This window comes from Vombatus ursinus, unplaced genomic scaffold (assembly GCF_900497805.2).
Source record: "Vombatus ursinus unplaced genomic scaffold, bare-nosed wombat genome assembly UNPS02015175.1, whole genome shotgun sequence".
Taxonomy (NCBI): Eukaryota; Metazoa; Chordata; class Mammalia; order Diprotodontia; family Vombatidae; genus Vombatus; species Vombatus ursinus.
Genome location: NW_020954953.1, coordinates 8,595,735 through 8,623,528, shown reverse-complemented (window position 1 = coordinate 8,623,528; position 27,794 = coordinate 8,595,735). Strand labels below are relative to the sequence as shown.

Sequence of the window (27,794 nt, the reverse complement as noted above, 5' to 3'; positions counted from 1 at the left end):
TTTTATTTTTTTCTTTTTATTTGGTATTTTTTTCCCAGTTACATGTAAAAAAACAATTTTTAACATTAGTTTTTAAAACTTTATAGTTCCAAATTCTCTCCTTTCCTCCCTCCCTCATCGAGAAGGCAATCAATTCGATATAGGTTATACATGTATAGTCATACAAAAGACTTCCATAATAGTCATGTTGTGAAAGGTTAACTATATTTCCCCCTCCATCCTATCTCACCCCACATTTATTCTATTCTCTCCTTTCACCCTGTCCCTCCTTAAAAATGTCTGCTTCTAAATATCCTCTCCCCCAATCTGCCATCCCTTCTATTAACTCCCCTCTTCTCTTATCATCTTCCCCACTACTTTCCTCTAGGGTAAGATAGATTTCTATTCCCAATTGAATGTGTATGTTATTCCCTCTTTAAGTCAATTCTGATGAGAGTAAGGTTCAGACATTCCCTCTCACCTCTCCCCTCTTCCCCTTCACTGTAAAATCTTTTTCTTGTCTCTTTAATGAGAGATAATTACCCTATTCTACCTCTCCCTTTCTCTTTCTCCCAGTCCATTCCTCTCTTACCCCTTCATTTTATTTTTTAGATATCATCCCTTCATATTCAACTCACACCCATGCCCTCTATCTATATATACCCCTTCTAGCTACCCTAATAAGAAAGGTCTTATGAGTTACAAATATCTTTCCATGTAAGAATGGAAACAGTTTAATTTTAATAAGTCCCTTATAACTTCTCTTTCCTATTTACCTTTTCATGTTTCCCTTGAGTCTTCTATTTAAAAGTCAAATTTTCTATTTAGCTCTGGTATTTTCTCAAGAATGTATTAAATTCCTCTGACTCATTGAATATCAATTTTATCCCCTCATGGATTAACCTCAGTTTTGCTGGGTAGGTGATTCTTGGTTTTAATCCTAGCTCTTCTGACCTCTAGAATATCATATTCCAAGCCCTCTGATCTTTTCATGTAGAAGTTGCTAAATCTTGTGCTATCCTGATTGTGGTTCCACAATACTTGAATTGTTTCTTTCTGGCTGCTTGCACTATTTTCTCTATTATCTGGGAACTCTGGAATTTGGCTATAGTCTTCCTGGGAGTTTTCCTTTTGGGATCTCTTTCAGGAAGTGATCAATGGATTCTTTCAATTTCTATTTGACCCTCTGATTCTAGAACATCAGGGCAGTTTTCCTTAATTTCTTAAAAGTTGCTCTTTTTTGGATCATGGCTTTCAGGTAGTTCAATAATTTTTAAAAGATCTCTCCTGTATCTATTTTTCAGGTTAGTTGTTTTTCCAACAAGATATTTCACATTGTCTTCTATTTTTCTTCTGGTTTTGTGTTACAATTTCTTGATTTCTCATAGAATTATTAGCTTCCATTTGCTCCATTCTAATTTTTAAGGAATTCTTTTCTTCAATGAGCTTTTGTATCTCCTTTTCCATTTGGCCAATTCTGCTTTTTAAGACATCCTCATTGGCTTTTTGGACTTCTTTTGCCATTTGGTCTAGTCAATTTTTTAAGGTGTTATTTTCTTCAGTATTTTTTGGGTCTCCTTTACCAAGCTGTTGACTCGTTTTTCAAGATTTTCTTGCATCACTCTCATTTCTCTTCCCAAGTTTTCCTCGACTTCTCTTACTTGATTTTCAAAATCTTTTTTGAGCTCTTCCATGTCCTGAGACCAATTCATATCTTTCCTGCAGACTTTGGATGTGGGAGCTTTGACTTTGTTGTCTTCTTCTGAGTATATGTTTTGATCTTCCTTGTCACCAAAGTAAGTTTCTATAGTCAGATTTTTTTTTTCCATTATTTGCTCATTTTTCCAGCCTATTACATGACTTTTTAATTATTTGTTAAGGTGGGGCTCTGCTTCCAGTGTGGAAGGTGAACTGTCCCAAGCTTCAGGGGTTTTGTTCAGCTATTTTCAGAGATACTTCTAGGGACCTGTAAGTTTTTAGTTCTTCCAAGGGAGTATGATCTGAGGAGAGGTGTTTACTCCTTTCCTGGCCTGTGTTCTGGTCTGTGAGTGTCCACAAGCACTCTTTTCTGCCCTGGAACTGCCACTCTTTTCTGCCACTCCTGCCACAAGCTCTGCTATGCCAGTGCTCCTCCTCACCCCAGGACTGCCATCCAGGACAGCCACCCAGATCCAAGTATGGGCAAATCAACTAAGTCCTGCCTCAGTGCTAACAAAAAGACCCCTGTGATCTTCTTCTGACCAGTTGTTCAATCCCCTTACTGTCTATGGGCTGGGAGTCCCAGAAGCAGCTATTGCTGCTGCCTCTGCAAATGCAGTCACTCCCAAGGCCTGCTCCTGGCCTGCTGGGGTCAGTCTGTGCTGTTGCCATTTGCACTGGACTGCACTACTCTCTCACTCAGGTCTGACAGACCTTTCCTACTGACCTTCTAAGTTGTCTTTGGCATTTGTGGGTTGAGAAGTATGGAAACCGCCACTGTTGCCAGTGATTTAGTCCCCTGAGGCCTGCTCTGGGTTTGCCGGGGTTTGGTCTGCGCTGGCACAGCCTGCACTCCCCTCTCAACCTAGTGCAACAGACCTTTCCTGTCAACCTTCCAGGTTGACTTGGATTGCAAATTTGTTTTCCTCTGTCTTTTTTGTGGGCTCTGCTGCTCTAGAATTTATTTAGAGTCATTTTTTAAGGCATTTGGAGGGGTTTAGGGGAGAGCTCAGGTGAGTTCTTGCCTTTACTCTGCCATCTTGGCTCCACCCCACCCCACCCCCAAAACAGGAGCATTTTAAGGAACTCATCATCTTAGGAAATCCCTCTTCCATTTGGACTCTGCATTGGACATCTTCCATGACAATAGCAAATATATCAGGCTGTGTTCCTAATTCTACAATGCCCTAGAAACCTCTTCACCCTGGAAGCTCACTCCATCCTTGATTTTATACATTGGAAGTATCCTTAGTTCCTGTGGCTGGTTCCCCTTTGATTGGCTGGTTCCTCCCAGAACCACCATTTTAAGGAGGAAGTCCACATCAGCATGCCTTCAATCCTCTCTAGGCAACATTCTGACTCCCCTGGATTTTGTCTACCATACTCCACTGGAAGCTCACTCCAACCCTATGCTTCACACAATGGAGGTATTCTCTGCCCCTGTAGCTTCTTTCTTTGATTAGGGGTGGGAGAAAAGGGCTCCTCCCAGAATTTCCATTTAAAGGAGAAGGAGGGTAGTCATGTCTTCATTCCTCTCCAAACTGCCCTCTTGATACTCCCTGACTTTCACTATAATGCTAGGTACTTTCATCTCTTTCTACCCCCGCCCCCCATCTATCTTCTAGTTTTTCAGTTCTCTTTTATTTGTTGTCTTCTTCTATTAGGATGTCAGCTCCTTAAGGTCAGGGTCTATCTTGCTATTTATATTTATATTTCCAGAGTTTAGCACAGTGCCTGACATATCATAGGCACTTAAATGTTTGTTGATTTGACTTGTATCTCTTAAGAAAAGATCAATAGGAACTAAACATCAAACAAAATCATAATCACTTCCTTTGACTTGTATAAAAGAGTTCCTTGTGCCTCCCTATTCAACAGTGATTTAAAATTTTATGATATAAAAAGTTTCCTCGCCTCACAGCTTTGTGGAAGTGGGAGATTCACAGGTGTCAAACATCACATATACCTTCAGGGGTTTTTTTTTTCCCATTACATTGATGTAAAGGCAAATGATATCAATACATTTTATTTCAAAAAATATGTAAAATTGTTAGTTCAACCAAAAGAAAGGGGAAAAAATAAATTTATTAAAGTTTTTTCCTTTCCTTAACAAATTACTATCCTTCAGGTAGACTGATCTAAGACAAAGGTTTTTAACCTGGGGTTCATGGATAGATTTCAAGGGGTCTGTAAATTTTTAAAAAATATTTTGAACTGTATTTCAATGTAATCATTTTCCTTTGTAATCCTATGTACTGTTCTATGCATTTTAAAAAATATTATTCTGAGATGGATTCCGTATAAGTAGGCGTTGCCTGACTGCCCTAGTGGTCCATGACACAAAAAAGGTGAAGAACTCCTCTATGAAGTCACAGGTACTTTATTCTATTACATTCTAAAAACCTCCTTTTGTCCTATTCCTTAATTAAATTAAATCCTTAATGTGCTTTCTAGCATGTTAAGCTGCATTAGTATCTATATATCCCCTCCTCTATTTATTGGCAATCAAGGTATATAAGAGTTACCTTGCATCTCAGAATTTCTCTGTTTGCTAAACTGTCCTGTACACAGCCTTAATGCCTTAAAAAGTCTTCTATGTTAACACCTACATTCCCTGCTGGGGGGAAGGTGGCAGGCACAGCTTTAGCTGAAGGCACAGCTTTAGATGGAAGCCCCAGAAGGGCTACCCTTTAAGCTGTCACTATTTCACAAGCTTGTTGTAAGCTCTCCCCTATTCTCACTTGGTATAGCAATGGCATTCTTATTTTGCTTCAGGCTTTTATTAAACCATCTTATCAAATAAGTTCACTTATTTTCAAACAGAAACTTCTCTCTTCTGGACATCTGGTTTTGCTAGTTGTATTAAAAATGTAGAGCTAGAAGAAGTCCAAATGTGGGTGGTTATTTTTCTCCTTTTAATTAAATCCCAGTTTCCAATGGAAATATAAATAAACCTTGATCCTTTTCTCCAGTTATAACATCATGCACATACATTTGGGAAGCATATTCAGGAGGTTCTATGGCACATAATCAACCAGGGTGTTTCCTTTTTCTCCTTAACTGAGTAACATAACCACTGTTTCCTTTGGACTCTACAGTTTCTCAGTAACAGAACACTGGATCAGACATGAACGTGCTAGAAGAAAGACAAACTTTGCAAATGAAAGACATAAAGTGCAAGACTAGGTCTTTCTATCTTGGCCAGACTTGAAGTGAAATGGCTACTATTAGGCCTACTCCCATTACTGATTAGCACAGCAGCTTTGACCCCTTCCACCCTGACCCAGACTGGTTCTCTCCGCCTTCGTCAGCCTGGCTATCCTCTCCTCCAAGGGCTCACTATACTCATGCCAGGCTTTGTTTGAACACTGGAATGTCTACTAATGTTCAGAATTCCTGAGCTCAAGTGATTCAGTAGCCCAACTGAAATAGCTCTTTCTAAAGCCAAACATTACTTTCCTAATAAAAACATAGCCAAAATGCCAATTACATATTTTTTTCCTCTCTGGATTCTCCTTTCTGCTTGCAGATAAAAAGTCATCCTTCTAATAGGCAAGGTTTGCCTGTGTGGAAGGGACTGTAATAGCAGCTACTTGTAGGAAACTGTGTGACAAAGCGTATAGAGCACTGGACCTGGAGTCAAGAAGACCAGAGTTCACACCCAAAGGGTTAGAAAACTGTGCCTAACCTTTGACCTGGAAATATCACTACTAGATCTGCATTCCAAAGAGATGAAAGAAAAGGGAAAAGGACCTATGTGTACAAAAATATTTATAGCAACTCTTTTTGTGGTGGCAAAAAAATTGGAAATTGAGGGAATGCTCACCAATTGGGGTATGGTTGAACAAGCTGTGGTATATGATTTTGGTGGAATACTACTGTGGTATAAGAAATGATAAGCAGAATGCTTTCAGAAAAACCTGGGAAGACTTATATGAACTGATGCAAAGTGAAGTGAGGAAAACCAAGAGAAGATTATACACAGTGACAATAATATTCTAAGAATGATCAAGTGTAAAAGATTTAGCTACTCTGATCAAGATAATGATCCAACATGGTTCCAAAGGACACATGATGAAAAATGCTATCCACTTCCAGAGAGAGAATTGATGAACTCTGAATATTAATTGAAGTATACATTTTTCACTTTATTTTTCTTGGTTTTGCTCATGAATGTTTTCTGTGGCAATATGGTTAATATGGAAATATGTTTTGCATGACCTCACATGCTTTCTCAAGAGATGAGGAAGGAGCACAGGGAGGGAGAGAATTTGGAACTCAAAATTCTAAAAAATGAATGTTAAACATATTTACATGTAATTGGGAAATATTTAATGAAATAAATTTTTAAAAATTTTAAAAAGTGGGGGGAGGAGAAGACCTAAGTTCAAATCTGGCCTTAGACTCTTACTATCTATGTGACCTAAGCAAGTCACTTAACTGCTGGTTGCCTCAGTTTTCTCATCTGCAAAATGGGCATAATAATAGCATCTACCTCTCAGGGTTGCTGTGAGCCATCAAATAAGATAATATTTGTAAAGTGCTTTGCAGATGTAAAGTATTACATAAATGCTAGCTATCATCATTTTAAAACAATTCAATAATTCATAATTAAATGAAACTTTGGCATAACTCTTACCATAAAAGACTTTCCAACACCATAGAGGACATGTCCATTTGGTTTATTTAGGGGGTCAAAATTAAACACAAATCCACTGTCTGGATCCTTTATAGAGCAGGCCTAAAAAAAGAGACAAAGATGCACATATGCATACAAAAATTCCATAGAAACAAAGTACAAAGTCCCTTGTAAAGAATTAGTCACCAACATGTTATAAAGTTGTTTGTTTCCTCACAATCAGTAGTGAGATGAGTCAATAGGTGGCAGGAAGGAAGTTAACTTTAAAATTACAATAGAGTACAAAATACATTTGCCTGTGCAGTATTAAGAGCCATGGAATCTACTTCCTGACTTTTCAATGACATCCAAGGAATATTCTTATTGACCCCTTTGCGGTAACATATCATTAGTATATATAGATGACCTTGTAGATTTCTCTTAACAATAAACTACAGGGTTAGCATATTTATGTGACCTAAGAGTTTGTTACCAAATGCCTACAGAAAAGTACATGGGATGTATTAGGGAAACAAAGTTGGTTCTTTAACAAAAAATTAGGCATAAATTATTTTTCTAATAAATTTTAAGAAATCTCATGTCTAATATCTCTTCCTCAACCCTTTTGTAACTTGACCTATTTTCCCATTACACAAAATATTACATTCCAAAAGATGAAGCTACCTATGTCCTTTGGCCTCTTGTTCTCCAGGTTTATTACTCATTCCACTTTGCTCACCACATGCAGGCCCTGTCAGAAATCAGTAACTGAGCAGGAGCCATGTAAATTGCACTCCATCATAACTAGCCAACAAAGGATTCAGATTTTCCCTTTCTAGCTTCCAGTTCACTTGACACACAGCCAAGCTCCTGGAAAATAAACCTCTGAGATGTGAGCAATGAAGTGCTGGATTTAGGCTGCACTATATTTATATAGTAGGCAAGACAGAAAAAATATGAACAACTCTAGGATTGTCATTTCTGATCCTACTTAAAGAGCTTTACCCATTTCTTTGCCTAGCTAAAAGCAAACAATCTCCGATGGTTGTGGTAGACAAAGGCAGACCACAGCATACTGTCTACTCACAGGAACGTGGATACTTCAAAAGTTCAAACACTGTAGCATATCATACAAAGTTAAACATGGGATAGGCATTCCAATTTTAATGCATGGGAGATATTCCAGAGATCGGGCCACAAAAGAACAAGAAAAAGAGCAGACATAGTACTTTAAAAAACATTATGACAAAACTGGCTTCCTCTATGAATTAAATTTGATGTTTTCAATACTTGGGTTCTGGGTCCAAGAATACCTCCTGTAATTTTGATATGTTGCTACTCAGTGTTGGGCAGGGAATCTGAATGACAAGTATAGTTTTCCTAAATTCAAGACAGCAGTTTTCTGTCCGACTTTTATGTCAAATTATAATTATTGATTTTCAAACTATAGTTTTGTGGTACAATACAGCTCTTTGTTAAGTCTTGGGCTACTTCTTCAGAACAATTTTACAAAAAGGAATCCAGGACACAGAATATCTTTTATTTCCTAACTCTTGACTGCTCCTAAAATAGTCCTAATAGCCTATGAATACTAAATTAAAATTCAGGGTGAATTTTTAAAAGTAAGAAATGAATTTATTAACTTCTCCAAGAGAAGATAACAATCTTAAAACTGCTTTCTGCTACTTAAAAGACACATATCTGCCTGCTTATAAACTCAATTGAATTTTCCAGCCACAAGTCTTCCTGCCCCTTTTCTGTATACTTCCAGAATGATTTTCCATCCTTTTTTCTTAGCTCTGTCTCAACATATATGTTTAAAAACACAGGCTTTTAGCTGAAAGAGCAAAATAGAGCTTAACCCTAAATTTATCTTCCATCAGTATACATTCAATATATACTCAATATACTCAACAAGAATTCTCATTATCACCTACTAATCCACTCTTGGGGGTAGGGTACCTGATTGACTGAATCTGTTTATAATGATTTAAGTTACTGATTTTACAAACCTTCTAACAATTTCTATAAGACATTGATTCAGACAGAATTAAAAACAACTTCCCTTATAATTTTTAAACTAGCTTTATAACAAATGTTGCAACTACTTCTTTCCTTTCCATGTTCTCTGATTTAAGGCAGAAAAAACACTCACCTGATTTTCATCAGTTGTTTTGATTGGACAGGCAGCTTCTGTATTCCACAGGAAAGTGGCAGTGCATTCCCGAAAGATAGAAAATACCGGGTGGGTGTTCTGAGAAATCAAATCCAAGAGAGCAGAAAACATAAAGACTGCCGTGTGACAGAAAGGATGCTGAACAGTCCTAGTTCTCAATCCCTTTGACTATGAACTACATGGCACTGGAAAAGTCCCTTCCCTTGTCTGAATTCTACTTCTCCCATGTACAAAAATGGGAAAATGACATCCCCACCCTTCTCCTTAGGATTAATGTAAGACTCAAATGAAATCATATGTGCTTCAAAATTATAAGGTGCTATTGTCAATATAGAATGCAACTGCCTAGATGGAAGGAACTGTTGATGGTTTTTTCCTTTGTCACCACTGCACGCAGCAGAGCCTTGCACAAGGTCAATACATGGTAAATGCTTACTGAACTGAACTGAAATGTAAGGTATTATACCAAACCTTAAAAAGAACAGTTTTGAGGAATACCAAAATTATTTCTCAGAATTAACTTTTCATGTTATAGATAATTGCAAAAGCCACTCAAAGAAATGAGGGAAAACTAAGTTAGATGACAGATTCTTAGATTTACTTCCTTCCTGCAGAGCAGGATATTGCTCAACTTGTACATAATATTTACCTGCTCATACTTTTGTAATTTGACAAGAAAGAAGTAAAGAAGAGATTCAAGAGGCATTAATCAACAAGCACTGACTAAACACCTACTATGTACCAGGGCTGGGAATACAGATTAAAAATAAAGGTAAAAATCCATACTCTCATGGACCTTACCTTCTATGAGGGGAAAAAAACATGTACATACCCAAATTAATCGAAAATAAATACAAGATATAGAAGTTAAAGGGACATTAAGACCTCATGTAGTCCAATCTTATCATTCTACAGCTCAGGAAACTAACACAAATGGAAGTCAAGAGACTTGCCCAAACAGCAAGCAACAGGGCTTGTTGTTCAAAAGATTGAAACCAAGGTATTCTGACTCCAAATCAAGTGTTATTTCCACTATTAAATACTGTCATTTCTGTTTGGTACTACCGGTGTGAGAGTCAACAGTACAGGAAGAGGCCAGAAAGAGCAGGAGCAAGGAGCTATATAACACTCCTATGGGATCACAACTGAAAGTAGTAAACAAATGGGAGATATATCACACTCAGGGCAAATAAAGTAAAAGGGCCCTTTCCTGTTGTATCTATAATAAAAAGCACAGCCACATGCCAATCTAGTGAATGGGTTTTACCTTTCCCTTCTGTAATACACACAACTGAGCATCAAGGAAATAAAATTCAGGAAAAGGCTACTTGGCCTAAAAACCAAAATACACTCTTGATTTTCCTATACTAAGTCCAGTGAGCATTTTAGTATAACTTACTGTTAATTATACTGTTGAAGCACAACTGAATTTTTATTTTGAAATAACTTTTGACACAGAGCTCAAACATAGATTTTTATTCTTATTTCTTTATGAAAATAAAAATTACTGATTTATCAAATATCCCAGATTTTAACTTATCTAAATATTTAATTAATGGAAACCATTTCTGGACTAGTTATGACGCAAAATACTTTATCCTTCGGAATGAAAGAGTTCTTAAGGACCAGGAAAAAAATCTCAGACAATGTACCAAATTCCTTGAGTTTTATAGTTTCTATCATTTTACAAATGAAGACATTGAAGCTTATGGGTGACTTGCCCACAGAGATTGTGGAATCTCAGAAAAATCACCAAGACTTTCTTTATATGTAAAATGAAAGGGTTGGACTACAAGAATTGTAAAATTCTTGCAAGCTCTGACATTCTGTGTCTTTAACATTCTGAAGCCAAGCTTTAATGATCAGTACACACAGCAGCCACAATGAAGATACTGAATATTTTATTTAAAATTTGATGAATCTTTACCATCGCATGAGAACTGTTATTGAGAGTCCCATATTACTATGCTGCACATACGATACACACTTGATGCTTCTATAGAACATTAGAAAATTAATGATGCTCTTATAGAAGTAACTTTGAAATTTAAGCTTCATGAATTAGTTTTTCCTCTCAGTGAGCTCATATCATTCCGAGTTCACTCTTCTCACCTTTTCTACATTTCAACTTCCCTCCCCATTAGCACCATGCCTCATTCTTTCCTTTTATTCCAGTCTTTGAAGAAGTGACCCTTTTTCTCCCAAAGGTCAAGCCACCTACATTTCCCTTGTTCATACCCTATTCATCAGATTGCCCCCATAATCACATCCTGCTTCCCCCAACCTTCAATCTTTTCCTATCTACTGGTTCCTTTCATGATGCCTGAAAAAACACCCAAGTCTTCTTCATTCTAAAAACCTCTCAAGAGACTGTACAATTCCTTCAAGCTATCATCCTATATCTCACCTCTCCTACATTTAGAAAAGGCTATCTAAACCCACTATCTCCATTTCCACCCCTCATTGTAACCCAGTTTTTTTGTAATTTGCATCACAACCTCATCACAATCTGATATAGTTGATGGTCTTTTCTTCCTAGATATTCTCTTCTATGTTTTCATGACATTTTATTCCCCTACCTGTTTGATTGCTCCTTATCAGTCACTTTTCCTGGTTCAACATCCTTATCATACCACACCTACTGGTTGTGACTATGCTCCAAAGATGCTGGGCCATTTATTGTCAATATATTCTCTCACTTGGTGACCATCAACTCCCACTCATCAACTGTCATCTCTATGCTAAGGATTCCCAGACACGTGGGCATATACGCATGTACACATATACATGTATATGTAAATATACACAGATTTACACACACACATATGTACACACATACATAGATATTTAAAAATCAAGTTCCTGTGCCCCAGATTCATTTCACCAACTGTCTATTAGACATTTCAAACTGCACAATCTAACCTATGCTCCTGCCAAAGTGACCTATCTACTGTATCTTAGAAATGACATTCTGTCTCCCATCTTCATACCATTGCTCTCTCCAGGAAGCTTAGAATACACTCCCTTCTTACTTCCATCTCTTATAATCCCTTATTTTGCCCAAAATTCTGCTCCAAGGTCATCTTCCACATAAAACCTTTCCTAAACCCTCCTCCAGCAGCTAGTGCCCTCCCCACAAAAAATATTTACCTTGTCTTTATTTAGTATAATAGCTATGTACATGCCATCTCCCCCAAAAGAATATAGGCTCTTTGAGGGCAGGGATGATTTTATTGTTGTCTCTGTATCCCCAGGACCTAGCACACAGTAGATACTTAAGGCACAGACTGCTTTAAAGAGAATTACCCTAATTTCTCTACTTAGCAATCTCCCAGTGAAGTCAATGCCTGTGTGACCTTGGAAAAAGAAAATTCAACTCTCAGGGTCCCAATTTCCTTATTTGTAAAATGATGGGGTTGTAGTAAGTAATCAAAATAGCATTTCAGTGACCACATAGTATTCTAGTTTTGTTTTTTAAACTACTAATAAAAAATCATTAAAATTCATTACACCTTACCAGACTTCCTCTAGAACAGATAAGATGGATTCTTGTGGAATAAGTAGTGGTCTTTCCTTCACTATTAACACATGAAGAGCCATTCACATACTCTAAAATGAGGTTACCACGGCCATCAATTACAGGACCTGTTTTTGCAACACCTAAATTGCTGATTGCCACTGTTTCAGAAAATGAATCCTAGGAAGAAAACAAAAAGCTTTGTTAAGTAGTTTGTTTGTTTCCATAAAAGAAAACAACAAATCTAGCTCATCAGTACCACTCTAGAATAATGTATTTTAAAAACTACACTGAAGGGTGGAATTAAGATGGCTGAGTAAAGGCAGGGACTTGCCTGAGCTCTCCCCCACACCCTTCCAAATACCTCTACATAATTACTCTAAACAAATTCTGGAGTGGCAGAACCCACAAAAAGACAGAGTGAAACAATTTCCCAGCCCAAGACAACTTAGAAAGTCAACAGGAAAGGTCTGTTGCACCAGGGTGGGAGATGAGTGCAGTCCAGCACAGGCTGCACCAGTGCAGAGCAGGCCCCAGAAAGCCAGAAGCAGACCTTGAGAGTGACTCAGTCAGCAGCAGCAGTGCCATTTTCCAGACCTTTCAGCCCACAGATGATAAGGAGATCTGACAACAGATCAGAAAGAGATTTACAGGGGTCCCGCTGCTGGCACCAGGGGCAGGACTCTGTTTCATTGCCTATGCTTGGATCTAGGTTGCAGTCCTGGATCTTAATCCCAGTGTGAGGAAGAGCAATAGCACAGCAGGGCTTGTGGCTGAGGGAGAGTGGAGACCCTGGTCACAGTTCCAGGGCTGAAAAGAGTGCTTGCGGTCACTCACAAACCAGTGCACAGTACAGGAGAGTAGTAAATACACCTCTTACTAGAATCCTAGAACATACCATCATGGAAGAATTAAAAATTTACAGGTCCCAAGAATTACCTCTGAAAACAGCTACACAAAAAGCCTGAAGCTTGGGACAGTGCCCCTCCATCTGGGAAGCAGAGTCCCACTTTAGCACAGAGTTAAAAGTTAAGAAATAGACTGGAAATGAGCAAACAAAAGGAAAAAAAAAATCTGACCACAGAAAATTACTATAAAACACACACACTGAGAAGAAGACAACAAAGCCAAAATTTCTGCTTCCAAAAGAATCCACCCATCACCTGCTGAAAGAAGTCCCAAAATTAAAACTCCCAGGAATACTATAACCAAATTCTAGACTTCCCAGATCAAGGAGAAAATACTACAAGCACTCAAAAAAAAAAGCAATTCAAATATTATGGAGCCACAGTCAAGATAACACAAGATTTAGCAGCTTCTACACTAAAGAATCAGAGAACTTAGAAAGTGATATTTCAGAGGGCAAAAGAGCTAGGATTACAACCAAGAATCACCGACCCAGCAAAACGGAGTATAATCATTCAGGGAGAAAAAAACAGACATTCAATGAAATAGAGGACATTCAAGCATTCCTGATGAAAAGACCAGAGCTGAATAGACAATCTGACTTTCAAATACAAGATGCAAAAGAAGCATAAAAAGGTAAACAGGAAAGAGAAATCCATAAGAGATTCAATAAGGTCAAACTGTTTATATTCCTACATGAGAAAATGATATTTATAACTCCTAAAAACTTTCTCATTATTAGGGCAGTTAGGGGCATACATAGACAGAAAGCAGAGTGTGAGCTGAATGTGATGGTATAATTATCTAAAAAAATAAAATTAAGGGATGAGAAAGAAGAATGCACTAGGAGAAGGGGAAAGGGAGAGGTAGAATGTGATAAATTATCTGACATAAAATGGGCCTGAAAAAGAATTTACAGTGAAGGAGGAAATGGGGGAAATGGGGAGAGGAGAACATGAACCTTACTTTCATCAAAATAAGTTCAAAGAGGGAATAATTCTACACTCAATTGGGTATAGAAATCTATCTTGCCATAGAGGAAAGTAGGAAGGGAAGGGGATAAGAGAATGTGGGGGTTTCGGGGAGAGATGATAGCAGGGAAGGCAGTTTGGGGGAGGTAAAAGTCAGAAGCAAAACACTTTTCAGAATGGACAGGGTAAAAGGAGAGAGAGTAGGATAAATAGGGGTGAAATAGAATGGAGGGAAATATATAGTTGGTAATCATTACTGTGAAAAAAATGTTTTTACAGTGAGTTTCTCTGATAAGGACTTCATTTCTCAAACATATTATATTTCTGAATTCAAAATCTGCCATGTCCCTTTTCAGAGCCTCTGTTTTGAAGAAATTTTCCTGCCTTAAGTTCTAAATTGTTGATTTTCATTTTTTTATTTCTTGAGTGTTCTGATTTCTACCCTAATTTCCATCCTTATTTTCTTCTTTTATGCCTAATTCTTCTTTACTTCTAATTCTTTTATTTCTCTTCTAAATCATTCTAGAATTTCTATTTGTAGCTCCATTATCATGGTGGTAGGGGGAGGAAATTATTGCTTCATTTCCCTTTTATCCAGGATTTGAAACACTCTCTCTCATTCTGTAGTATTTCCTCATTATTGTGCTCTTCTCTGGATTGCTTTATTCCATCTGGTCCACTATGATGTCTGGTTGGTTTCAATGCCCTCCTCTTATTAAAGGTGGGGAAGGCTCACCATAGAGGGAGAAAGCATCAGCTGGATCACTACAGAAGAAAGACACCCAAAGGAAAAACTGCTGCTGCAACTAAGCTTATACCTCATCTTTCCTTCACGCTCTTAGAAGACCCTCCTCTTCTGTACTATATAACCATCTAAATGGCTCTATACTGCTGACCCCTCTCACAGTTCTCCCACCCAAGACACCAGGGCTGGCCAAGTTCAATGCTCTCCCCTTATTATTGGGCAGGGATGAGCAAAGGGACAAGGGGAAATTCCAACAAGAGAGGAGAAATGCTGCCGCAACCACACAAAGCTACAAGTCCAAGTACAGCCACACAAATAGCCCGTGGGGCAGTGCATTGATCAAATGCTTGTTTTGGTTTGGTTTTTTTTTTTCCAGTAGGATTTATATTATGTAAAAGTGTCTCCCTTCTTTCTCTTGCTATTTGCATCACTTTCTTTTGTACCTTTTTCACTTTGAAGTGGTGACAGAAGCTAGGCTTAGAATCAGCCTTTCACATTACCACCCCTACTGGACATTCCTCCTTCTTTAAACAACCTTCAAGCTACCACATAAAGAAAGCCAAGAAAAGTAAATCGCCAAAGACCTAGAAAAAACTTTTTACAGGAGCACAAATGTATCTTTTTACAGGAGCACAAATGTATCTTTCATGCAAGAATTAGCATATTCAAACAACCATGGAAAAATATACAGAAGTTCTTCCAGCAACTGAATTTATTTAATGCTAAATTACTAATTAGCCTCCTTAAAAAAAGCAATTATCTAAATTTCAGATTTGTTAATTAATCCAGAACCAAGACTGTTTGGTAGTAATGCTGAAATAATTCTTCATGTATTCCAGAAAATAATGCTGAATCATTCAAAAGTCTTTGAGTTAAATTAGAAAGAGTCACTAAGTACCTCCATTCCTACAAAATCAAGTCACCAGCATGATTTTTAATTTAATTTTTTACATTTTAAATCTGAATAATGACACAAAATCCCCTCAGCCAGCAAGTTGATGTGATTCAAAGTCTACACCTATGATCAGTAGTCACACTCTTGCGACTACATCATTGTATGCATATTTACAGTGATGCTGAGCTTACCAGATACTGACCCATATCCACAGAGAAATAAAATAGCCAGTAGAAGACAAGACTTACATGATCCTTTTCGTATTTCATCTGACAAGCTGAAGCAATTCGATCACAGCCTGGAATTGGGTTCAAAGGTCGACATATATTTATATAGTATTTCTTCCATGTGCTATGTTCCCCCGAGCTGTCCATTGCATGCCAGTTTCTGCCACTACTATCTTCAGACTTAGCTAAACTAAAATTTCAAAATAAAACATGCCTTTAAACATCACATATAACACACATCTCCTAAGTATTTGAAATAAGCAGGAAAATATATGCCCAATTTCAGACAAAAAGTCCCCTATCATTCAAAGTTAATAAAATTTGCTTAAATTATATGCTACTACATTAGCTACTGATCCCTATCACTACAAATAACTGTTTTTATTATAAAGTTTCATGAGGACATAATGAAGCTCTAAAAACCAACTGACCTGAAAATATACAAAAAATCATTGAGCATGTCCATCCTATGAAGCTAATTCAATTACAATCAACAATTTATTAAGTACCTCCTATACTTGATGGGTCGAAGATAAAAACTTTAGACCTTGTTCTAACGTTCACAATCAAATAACAGAGAGGTGAAGAGGAAAAAGGTACATAGACAAATTTTTTACTAATGATACAAGGGAGAATATGTTGGAAACAAATGAGAGGTCTAGGCAAAATGCTAAGAAAAAACTGTTGAGGGAGATATCACTTTCAGCTGAGGGGCAGAAGTAAGGCTTTAAAGGGAAGCAATGGTACTCAAGTCGTTCCTTAAAGGAAGGGAACAACTTTATACAGAGATAGGAAATGGATTCTAACACTGAATCTTCATTGTGACACAAAACAGCTATTAATATAACAATTCTCCTACCATATGTCATATCTACCTATTTTATAGTAAGAAAATAGGGCCTGGATTTAGAGCCAGGAAGTCTGGGTTCAAATTTCAACTCAGATGTTAGCTAGATTATTAGCCTCACTATGCCTCACTTTCCTAAGCTTTAAAAATTTGGGGGTTGCACTCTATGGCCTCAAAGTCCTTTTAGCTCTAAACCCTCGAACTTTTGATCCAAATCCCCATTTTGTTCATGTACATGCAAAATTAACTACTTCTGTACATTGACTCAGGTGCATACTCATTGATGATTTCTAAAAGACCAGACATAGTTACCTGCACCCATTCTAGTGAGTAATGGAAAGCCATGAACTACCCTACCTGGATAAATCATATTGCTCCAGAGTATCAGGATCTGTCACCATACATTCCAGTGGTTCCTCTGGGCATGCATAACTAGTATACCACCTAAAATTATAGGTGGAATTATCTTCTTCCTAAAAAAGTATAATGGGGATAACAAATGGAAGATGATACAAAAACCTTTCAGAGTGAGGCACAGCAAAAAGGAACATGACCAAGCTTCCTATTAATTTACAAAAAAGCAAAATCTATTTTATTCTTAAATTATCACAAATTAAGCAAGGATTCCAGGGTTTTCTTCATATCATCATTGCTAAAGGAGAATGAGAACATAAGAGCCTTATGTTTTGTGCTATAAAATTCTGTAGCATTCCATACTGTGTACACTGTACTAACACCATCTGGAGCTTAAGTAAAGGCATTCATGACACCAAACGATTTAGAAAATGAATGGCACTAGTGTACTCTGGCAAAACTAAAAGAAGCAATTCAGAGCCATAGCAGACAAGACTTTGGCCAGGAAACCAGACTAATAGCTCTACTTCTAAGAAAAACATCATGACAGCTTCCTGGATAAGTTTAGGGAAAAAATATACAGCAGTTAGCATCACAGGTTATATGTAAAGAACTTCGTGGTTCATACTTTCCCTACTATTCATGACATTTCACTTGTAACTCAGAAATGTTATAGTAATTTCATTAAACATAGTACTTAGCCTTCCCCCTCTTTAGCTTTACTTTACTTTTCATATATAAGATGCACTTCTTACCTGGTACTCTGGGACACCTACTCCAGCATCTCTATCACAAAGGAAAGTGATAAGTGTAGCTCGTAGTGTGTGTTTTTCATCATTGTAAGGTGTACCACCTTTGTAGCTCAACTGAATCATCCCATCATAATAAGAAAGGGCAGAACTATTCATTCCCAGATTCCAAACTTTCATTTGACTAAAAGAAAGGCATAAAGCTCTCTCAAAAGAACAATTAAAAGCAATAACATTTTTGCAAAAGAAACATTAATTGTTCAAGGTACTGCTCTCTTTAGGTAAAGAGATACTGCCCACTCAACAGTAAGGAAATATACATTAAATGCACATTAGTTACCTATCCTGAGCTGTTGAGGTATCTAAAATAGAATTTCACTAATCATAATGATGATAATAACCAACAACTTACAATTATTATCAATTTTCTAAGTTTTTTTTTTTCCTTACCACAACTCTACGAGGTAACAGTTTCAGACCTTCACACCAAGACCAGTGCCTGAACCATGCATCTCTTCAAGGAGTTTTATTTGCAATATTAAAAAATAAGTTATTGTCATACTCTAGTCATCATATCAGATTTTCCTAGTACAACCAAAATAAAGGTTTTAAACATAAGGTAGGCTTCAGTTTTTACCAGGAGATTACAACTGACTCCTGCTCTAAAGTATATTTTGTAGTATAAAACACTCAAGAAGCATCAATTGCTTAAAAGCACACTGAACAGAACAGAAGCTACTTACCTTTTTTCTACCTGGCATGCTCCTGAATTAGACTGACAAATATCTTGATGAGAGACAGCATCACAAACATTTATATAGAAGTTATAGTCATCTGTTCCAACAGAATAGTCCCCATTTTTCTTAGTCAAAGGTGACAAATCAAAAGAAAATCCTAAGTGTAAATAAAAAGTGAAGACACGTGTAATAATTAAGATAGATATTCCTTTCAGTGATTCCACTTTTATGCTCAACTACCACTTTTGTCAAAAGAACTAATCCTATGGGCAAAGTTTAAAGCAAAGTAGCCATCAAATTTACAAAATTATGTGTTTAATGGGTTTATTTTTTTCAGTTAACCCTGATGTGAAATGATCGCAAAGACTATATTCAATTGCCTTTCCTTGATTCAGCACTTTATACATAGTAGGCAGGTGAATGAAAACAATTTATTAAGTGCTTACTATTTGGCAAAAATTGTGCTTGCTAAGTGCTTGCGATACAAATAGAAAAAGACAGTCATTGCTGTCAAAGAGTGCACACTCTAACTCTAACTGGGAAAGACAACACTGTCCAGAAGACCTTAGCTGCAGGCAGATGGAAAAAGAGTGGGAGTGTTTAGGATACAGGAGGATGCCTGACCCACCAGAGCAGACCACCACCTTTGGCAGGTAGAGTGGACCTACTTACTGGCCAGAGTGGAGAGGTGATTCTCTCTGGAAGGACTTGGGATGAAGTATCAGGCCAGGAAGGAATGGCAAAAGGAAGCACTGCCAGGAAGATTGGGAATGAACTCTAGAGTAGGAAGAAAGTTGGGTCCCATTTGGGTACTACTTAAGTAGAGCAAAACTGAAGTTAGGTTTTGACAGAAATTACATCCTCCATACCTTAGAGACAAGCCCTTATTTCCAACATCACAAAGAGCAAGAAGTCACAATCATATAATTTCACTGGATTTCCAAAAATCTAGATCTCATATTTTAGGGTTTTAAATGTCGTTCCATCTAAAATGTACTCACATGGATCAAAAAGGGAGGAAACTATAAATATTCCTTACACAAAACTAATTGAGTAGGTAAATGTTATCTGGATCTTACATTAAGATAATTGCAAACCAATATTCACAATAATGTGGATTCTGCTTAGTACAGACCTGCCTGTGAATCAGTAACTCTGCAGTTATCTCCTTCAGTCTTAGACAAAACACAAGCAGCAGCTGTATGCCACTCAAATTCGTATAAACAGCCATTATCCCCCGAGTTTCTCAAAACCGGAGCACTTTCTAGATCACCTATCAGTAAGAAACAAGAGAGAGTAATCACCATTGTCAATAAACTTTCCTTTATTCATCCTGATAAACCAGATAAACCAGAATGACCTATCACCTCCAAATCAGGGTAAGGATCAAAAAGAGTTTTACTCTCATACTCATCAATTTACATTATTTCTAGTTTATTAAATTATCTGGAAAATTATAGAAGCTTTCCACTTCAAATGATAAGCTTTCACTGTTTCAAGATATATCAAAAGGGAATAACTATCAGGGCAGTATTAAAAGGGAAAATATGCATAATCAAAATGTCTGAGCCCAACCAAAAATTCCACCTATGGACCATTACTCCCAAATCTCAATAACCATGTATTCTGAGATTACTAGGCATCAACTGCTAAGCTAGAGGCTGGATAAAAGTTAAAACAAAATTGAAACAAACACTCCCTGCCCTTAAGTACTTGACATTCCAAAGACAGAGACATTGACACATAGAAGGAAGTCAAATACATACAAAATAACTACAAGGTGGGGGATGGAGGGGGTGGAAATCAGATAAGGCCTCATGAAGGATGAGGTCCCTAGCTAAGCCACTGAAGAAACAGGGTCAGACTGCTACACAATGAATGGCTAAGAGAAAAAAAGTATATGCAGGAAATGCGTAAGTTCTACAAAAGCCAAGAGAACTAATTAAAATGTTGTTTTTACCAGGCTTGCATTTAAGCGTTATGATGGTTGTGATTTTCTTGCTTTGGCCACAGTTATCACCATCAGAGTAAAAAAGTTGAATGTTTTCCTTATTCTTTATTGGAGAAGACACAAACTTGCCCAGATTTTTAAAACCTTGATCACCTGAGGAGAGAGAGGGAAGAAGAACTGGTCCAGTGTATCTTAAACAAAAGTAAAATGGAAAATAAAAAATTAAGTTAATATATTGTATTAATCAAATATTCTAATGAATGTAAGTAGAATGTACTAGTGGTATTTCCTCATCATTCAATGCCTACCTTACCAGTAAACCAACTCTTTTTTTTTGCAGTGAGGTGATACTCCAAGTGGAGTGATAGAGTTAAGGAGACGCAAGTTCAAATCGCACCTCAGAAACTTACTGCGTGTCACTGGGCAAAAACCACCACCTTTGTCTGCCTCAGTTTCCTCAGCTGTGAAATGGGTCAAACAATAGCACCCACCTCCCAGGATTATGTGCAGTGAGAATCACAAGAGTCAATATTGATAAAGCACTTTGCAAACCTAAAAGTGATATATAAATACTACCTAATATCGTAGCTCCTTTACCATTATATGTTGCAGTACAAACAAAAATAAAGACCCAAGGACTTTCCCAATGCTGGGTGTGTGTTTGGTTTTATTAGGGCCTCAGTTCTTTCAAAGTGAAGCAGAGAACCTGTAACTTTTTTGGTTATATATAAAGTGGAAATAGACAATAGGATAATTGCTTTGGGGGGGAGGGGGGAAGAAAACGGACCAGGATTCAAATCATGCCTGTCGTTGTCACATCTTGGCCAAGTTAGGCAACCTCTCTGTGCCTCATTATCTTCATCTGTAAAATTCGGGGTGGTATATATTAGAGTCTCTAAGATCCCTTCCAAGTCTTAATCTAGGGACATCATCTTCAAAAGGAGGGCGCTGTACCCCTTCCAACTCTAAATCCATGAACCACATCTTCATCTGTAAAATGACGGGGGATGTAGACACCACCCGGGGTCCAAGGTCCCTTCCGATTCTAAATCTAGGAACGTATTACTAGGCCAGATGTCCACACAATACGGTATAGCCGTTTGTCCTATTCTCTTTCCCGAGATTCACGGCCTTAGAAGTGTTACACATATGCCAAGAATCCTCATTAAGATGACCGTGCGTGCACGCACTGTGTTTAAGCAGTAGGGAGGAAAGCGAGGAAGTCGGCGCGGCAGGGGGCTCCCCCGGCGTTTAGAGCGGGCGGCCTTCAGGCGCGGAGCCAGAGCGCCTCCCAGTGGTCGCGCGCCTGTATGTGTGTATGTGTCCGCGTGTGTACGTGTGTGTATGTGTGTGCGTGGGGACGTTCGTATGTATATTGAACATGTATGAACGCGTCTTGAGCAGTAAATGTTTAAGACGACGGTGCTTAAGGAAGGTCATCAAGTTTTCCCAAAAGGGCAGGGGCTTCACTAGGAACCTTTGGTCACAATCTCTGTCCCAAAGCGTGCACCAAGCGCGTAACATCCGGTGGTCCGCTGATGGTATCAAAAAGCGCCGCCACCACGCCGAGGACAAGAAAACGAGATAGGCCGATGACTAGTCATGGACCGAACGCCGCAAAGAAACGGGCGGCCGTCGGATGAGCTTCTGCGCCTGGGGCTACGCCTAAATTGGAGTCTGTTCTGGGGGATCGTGAAAGTCCACACCAGGGTCCGCATTCGTATCGCCCCTTGGCGGGCGACCCACCGGGCCGCGACATACCACGTGGTCCGCCGTCACATCCGCACGCGACAACCTTCTGAGGGGATTCACCGTAGCCACGTCACCACGGACCCCACAGCTCTCCAAAGTTCGAAGGGGGAGGGGCGAGCCCGTGAATTCTGGCTGAATCCCCACGTCGGAAGGGCCGGGCTTTGGCCACGAGGAGGCGCTATGGCCTAGGACATTCCCGGAGACAGTGCTTTTAGGAGTGTCATAGCGAGACTGCGCAGTGCGTGTTTTATCGCTAGCCCGTTCGCCTTCTTCCATACCATTTAACTAGCGGATAGAAAGCTCTAAGAACGACTCCCGGTTTTTTTCTGTCTTATGTAGCCTGAGATTGTTGGGGGCTTAGGGGAAGGTAGGGGGCGAAAAGAAAAGATATTATAAAGATATCCATAATAGTAATATCTGTTGGAAAATTTTATCTTCCATATCTGATACCTGTCTTTCAGATAGATCTTATAGATACACTTGGAAATCTATGTATCTACATTTATCTTTCCATTAGATCCCAGCACTATATAAAACTTTTTCTGCTCACCCTTCCATCCCACGTTATGTGTAACAGCAGAGACGCAGCCCATTCAAAAGGCGTCACACTAAACTACTTTTTTATTAAGAGAACCTGGATTCCAATATAAGCCTCTCTTTGCATAGTCCAGAATTTCAGTGGGTATCATTGCTTGTGCGGGTTAAGCCATGGGGCTGCTGAGATAATTTCTAATACAATGGCTTCAACTTAAGCTTGACTTGCTCAATTATCCTAAAAGTGACTTATGATAACGAGAAACGTTTTGGCCAAGTTCATTTTGAATTATCAGAGGAAAATTCTACTGGAAGACAGGTCGAATAGGTATATAAATGTGATAGGAGTATGGATTGCACCTGATACAGTGAAGTCCATTAACGAAGAAACCCCTTCTCTGCAACTTAACTTTAGATTGTTGCTTGAGGCACTGAGGTTAAATGACTTGCCCAGTATCACAAAGCCAGTACACAATCCAAGGGCAAAATTGCAGCAAATATTCTGGGCACCAAGATGGATTATCTGCCCACTATTCCATTCAGTTTCTCTCATATAAATGTTATTAACATGAGTTTGGAGACAATGGTCAGCAACTTGGAAAAGAGGGACTAGAGAAGTACTTTGTGCAATTGTTTGCCAAAAGAAAAAAAAAATTGAACTCATCAGAGTGACAGAACACCACTTTGAAAATTCAGGAAGAAGAAAGGAACTAGGAAATGGAAGCTGTCAGGAGAATGAGCACAGGGGCTATATAGAGGAGGCATTCTAAGCCATGTCAAAATTTTCAAGAAGAGCTTACAAAGAGGATGAGGAAAAATGGGGATAAGGCAAACGCTGGTAACCTTCTAGGTAGCCTTAGAAAGGTGGGAGTAGTGATCACATTCCAAAACATGCAAGATTAAGTGGATGATGAAGTGGAGACATTAGTATAGATTACTTTTACAAGTTTAAAAGTAAAAAAGAAGTAGAAATGGGATTGGTAGCAAATTACTATATATCAGCTGGCTACTATTAGTGAAACTTACCTTAAAGAGGAAGATTAAGAATATTTTTAAAGCAAATTACTATACTCCAACAATGGACAATGTTTCTCCTCCCCTCTGAACCTCACTCTCCCCTAAAAAAACAAAACACATGGCACCCAGAAGTGGACAAAAACTCTAGATCTGTAATGACCAAGGCAGGGAACATCAAGATCTCTCCATGTTCTGGACTCTGGGTGGGCTTTTACACCAATCCATATTAAATAGCCTAGAAGCTAACAAGGTTTGTCTTTCTAAGGTTTCTATAATTCATGGGGGGACTAAGGGTATGGAACTATAAAATGGGGAAAGCATGACAATATGGTGTATAAGAAATATTTTAACTTTAAAACTTTAAATTTAATCTCTAAATCATCTGCTTAGTTTTATAAACAATTCCACTGGGACAGCAAAGACTTAAAATAGCTTAGTCTAAAGAAAAATAGAATTCTATTTAAAGTAGACACATTATGAATTATAGTTTTCTAACAACTTTTCATCCATTAGATGCAATTTATGTTTTATACCTCAGAAAAAAAATTTAGAGGCTCCCCAAAATTTTTACATTAAACAAGAAGAATCAATGTAGGATAAAAAAAAAAGTAAAAGGACTGAACCGGGAAATGTACATTTTCCACCATGGAAGAACAACAACCAAGATAAGATTCTAAAAGCCAGAAACTATCATCTTTGAACTGCTATTTCCTAAAGGGATTTCCTTCTCTGTCTCCTTAAAGCCTTTTAAAAGTCACAACCAACTTCACTATGACAGGTAACAAATGACCTGAATAAACAGAGCCCAGAGAAGACCTTCAACCTTTCATTTTAACTGTTCCAATTTCATTGCTTCCTCCCTTCTCCTCAACATGTTGCCAAGAAAGTAAAGGGCTCCTGGATTTTACTTTATACTTGGTGAGAGCCACAAAATAAGTATAACCCATCCTTCGAAAATCTGCCAAAACGCTTGACAGTAGGAGTAGAGGGTGGGGTAAGGACTGCTTGCTAATTTCCCCACAGTTCTCAAAGTGCCAGAAGATTTCATACTTTACCTCAGGGTAAACTATGCAGAGTGTCTTAGACCCTGACCTTGACAGAGGCATGTGTTAAAATAAAAGTAAAACATCACAGGCTGTGGCTCTACCACCACAATTTTTTTTTTAATTCTAGAGTTTGGACAATTAAGTTGTTGTATGTTATCTTGTGGGCATCTTTAGATGTTCAAAGACGACAGAAGAATCTATAAAATGTATTGAAAATATTTTCAATAATAAGCCCAGATCTATGGCATGTATTTCATAGTGTCTCTATGTGTACGTGTGCTTGTGTGTTCATAAGTATCTGGATGAATAAAGTACTAAAAAAAAAAAAAAGTTTGAATAAACTGAAGGTCAAACTAAATGAGCACAACCTAGTTCCAACAAGCAAATGAACGTAGGCAGTGTCCACAATGCAGAGATCCTTGCTGTACTCTTCCCTAGATTGGTGCCACATTTCAGAAAGGACAATGACAAACTAGAACATCCAGAGGAGGGTGACCTGGATAGTGAGTAGACTACAGAACCTGTCACATGAGGGTAAGCACTGACTGAAGGAATAGAGGATATTTATAAACATGGAGAAGAGAAGGCTAAGAGTAAACATGACAACTGTCTTCAAATATCTGAAAGGGTGTCAATACTTCTTAGCCTCACATTAGAATTCAGGAGCTGTGCTTACAAGTCGCAAAGAAACAGACATTTTTAAGAATAATTTTTATTTTTTATTCCAAATCCAATACAAGCATTTCCACATGCAAAGAAAAAAGAATTTACATATATATATATATGTGAGAAACCATGAATCTCTAATGTTTACAGCTTGCTTTTTAAAAAATATGTATTTAATTCATCACATTAGTTTCAAAGCTGTCTTTCTTGACCGACTTCTTCTGAGCTTCTTTTTTTTGTTTTGTTTTACTTACCCTCTTTTCTTTTGGCATTACTACTGCTAGTTCTTTCTTCTACGGTCCCTCTCCAATCCCCTCCACAAATTTTTCTTCCACAATTCTCTGAGAAACAAAAGGTCTAACTTTTTTTTTTAATTCACATATAAACATACATTCATATGCAGCTTTTGGTGCCAATACAGAACTGGTCCTCCATTTAAAAAATATAATAGATATTGATGGCAACATTGTTTAAGAACCAAAAGTAAAATTCTGAGGATCCCAAAATTTCAGAATATCAGGGATATTATCACCAGAAAAAATAATAATAATAAGCTTAATGTGGCTAAAACACTTGTATCAAAGAAATTAAAAGTTTAAAACTGTACTAAGACTTTTGGCACACTCTGTATATTTCCATCCACTGAGGAACAGCTAAACAAATGGTAGTAAGTGAATATAATGCCATAAGAATCAACAACGGCACATCACTAATGTAAAATGAAATAAGCAGAATCAGGATGAAACACACAGTGACTACAGTAACTAAGTGCAAAGAACAAGAAGAAAACAATAAAAACTGAATGCTATGAAATGATGATGAGCACTCCTGGCTCCAAAGAAGACATAGAAGAAGGCACCACCCCTCCTTTTTCAGACATGGTGGGACTATGGGAGTGGAATACTGTATATGATATTGGAGTCAGATGTGTTGACTGATATTCCTGAATTGTTTCCCTTTTTTTCCTTTGGGTTTTGTGTTACCATGGATGATTTTCAGGGGAGGAGAAAAAGGGGGGAGGGTAATAGGAGGGTGGAATGTTAGGATATGTAGATAAAAACAAAAGCTACCAATAAAAAGATAACATTGATGACGATAAAAATTCCATCAGAATAGCTGATAATTCCACTGAGTTTCAACCTTTTTCGACCCCTCCTTTTTTTTATTTTTATTCTTTACTAAGAGGGATAGTTTGCAGGTAAAGGAAAGGGATATACACAGAAACAAAGGTGATATACAAATAAGGGAGAGATAAAATATATGTTTAAAACAAACTTCTTATTTCAAAAACAGGCATTCTGTAATATAGTATGCTCAAGTGGAAGGGTATAATCCCCTTCACAATGTAAAAATATGGAAAAAAGTACTTTTATAACTCCACGTTATTTGGAAGTACATCATCTACATCTAAATCTATTTGAATTTGACACCATCGATCTACTAAATGCAAGTGTCACAAATATGCACCATATGACCAATTCCTGCTAAAATTCTCTTTCACTTAGCCAACACTTTCCAGAAGATTCTCTGAAACTGGATTAGTATTCTCAGTTGATATATCAACAATCCAATTAACATATCAACAATCTTTTTAATAAATATACCACAGCACTAAACAAAGAAAAGCAAGTAGTTGTTCAAAAACTTTGGCATTTACTCCAGTATATTTTTTTTTAAGTTTTACTAAGATGTAAAGTTTTCAATCTTTGGGGTTAGATGAGGCACCATTACAGAGTCCTACTTAATAAAAATTTGTCCATAATTGCTTTATTTTTTGTTCTTATTGATCAAAGTTTGGGTCCAAACAATGCATATATTACAATGTGGTTATAATCTAAAGATATAAAACTCTGTGTCTTCCTAGTGTGATATGCAAATACCATTCCACTTGTGACATGTTTCATCGTCAAAGAACCATCTTTTTTGTGGTGAAGATTGTGTCTCCTAATCTTGCCCAGGACAGAAGTACAGTGGCCACTCGTAAGCCTGATCCTAATGCTAATCAGTATGGAAGCTTTCATCTGATCCATTTCTCACCCCCTCCTTAAGCAGCCTAGTGGTTGCCCCTCATCCCAACCCTCCCACTTCCAAGGACTCCACCACACTGTTGTTTGGCCTGAGTGCAGACAACCAACTGACTTTAGCTCCAGTGTAGCTCAGAACTCCCTAGCTCCACCAAGCTCCACCAGCCTCAGCCTCCTGGGAGCAGGGATTATAGGCACATACCACTACACCCAGCTAAGAAGTCATCTTTAAAAGGAAATATACAATATTGTTGATAAAGACAACTGACCATGAAGTGATGGTCAGTTTTCTTCCCATGAATAATGCCTATATTTACCTTTTTCTGTGGTCCAGACCTATGACTCAGTGTGGAAACTACATCCACTGATACAAATGTTTGACATT

At 37.8% G+C, this 27,794-nt stretch overlaps 1 protein-coding gene across 1 annotated transcript in view; it reads right to left on the bottom strand.

Moving 5' to 3' along the window:
- Window positions 1-27,794, bottom strand: part of LOC114031529 (cation-independent mannose-6-phosphate receptor-like) — a 142,396-nt gene that overhangs the window by 39,129 nt on the left and 75,473 nt on the right. Inside the window, exons 13-21 of the mRNA XM_027846659.1 lie at window positions 20,380-20,523; window positions 19,555-19,692; window positions 18,426-18,576; window positions 17,689-17,866; window positions 16,937-17,052; window positions 15,754-15,922; window positions 11,989-12,168; window positions 8,451-8,549; window positions 6,317-6,418 (exon numbers count right to left, since the gene is read on the bottom strand). Coding sequence (XP_027702460.1) covers window positions 6,317-6,418; window positions 8,451-8,549; window positions 11,989-12,168; window positions 15,754-15,922; window positions 16,937-17,052; window positions 17,689-17,866; window positions 18,426-18,576; window positions 19,555-19,692; window positions 20,380-20,523 — 1,277 coding nt within the window. The remainder of the gene's footprint in view (window positions 1-6,316; window positions 6,419-8,450; window positions 8,550-11,988; window positions 12,169-15,753; window positions 15,923-16,936; window positions 17,053-17,688; window positions 17,867-18,425; window positions 18,577-19,554; window positions 19,693-20,379; window positions 20,524-27,794) is intronic.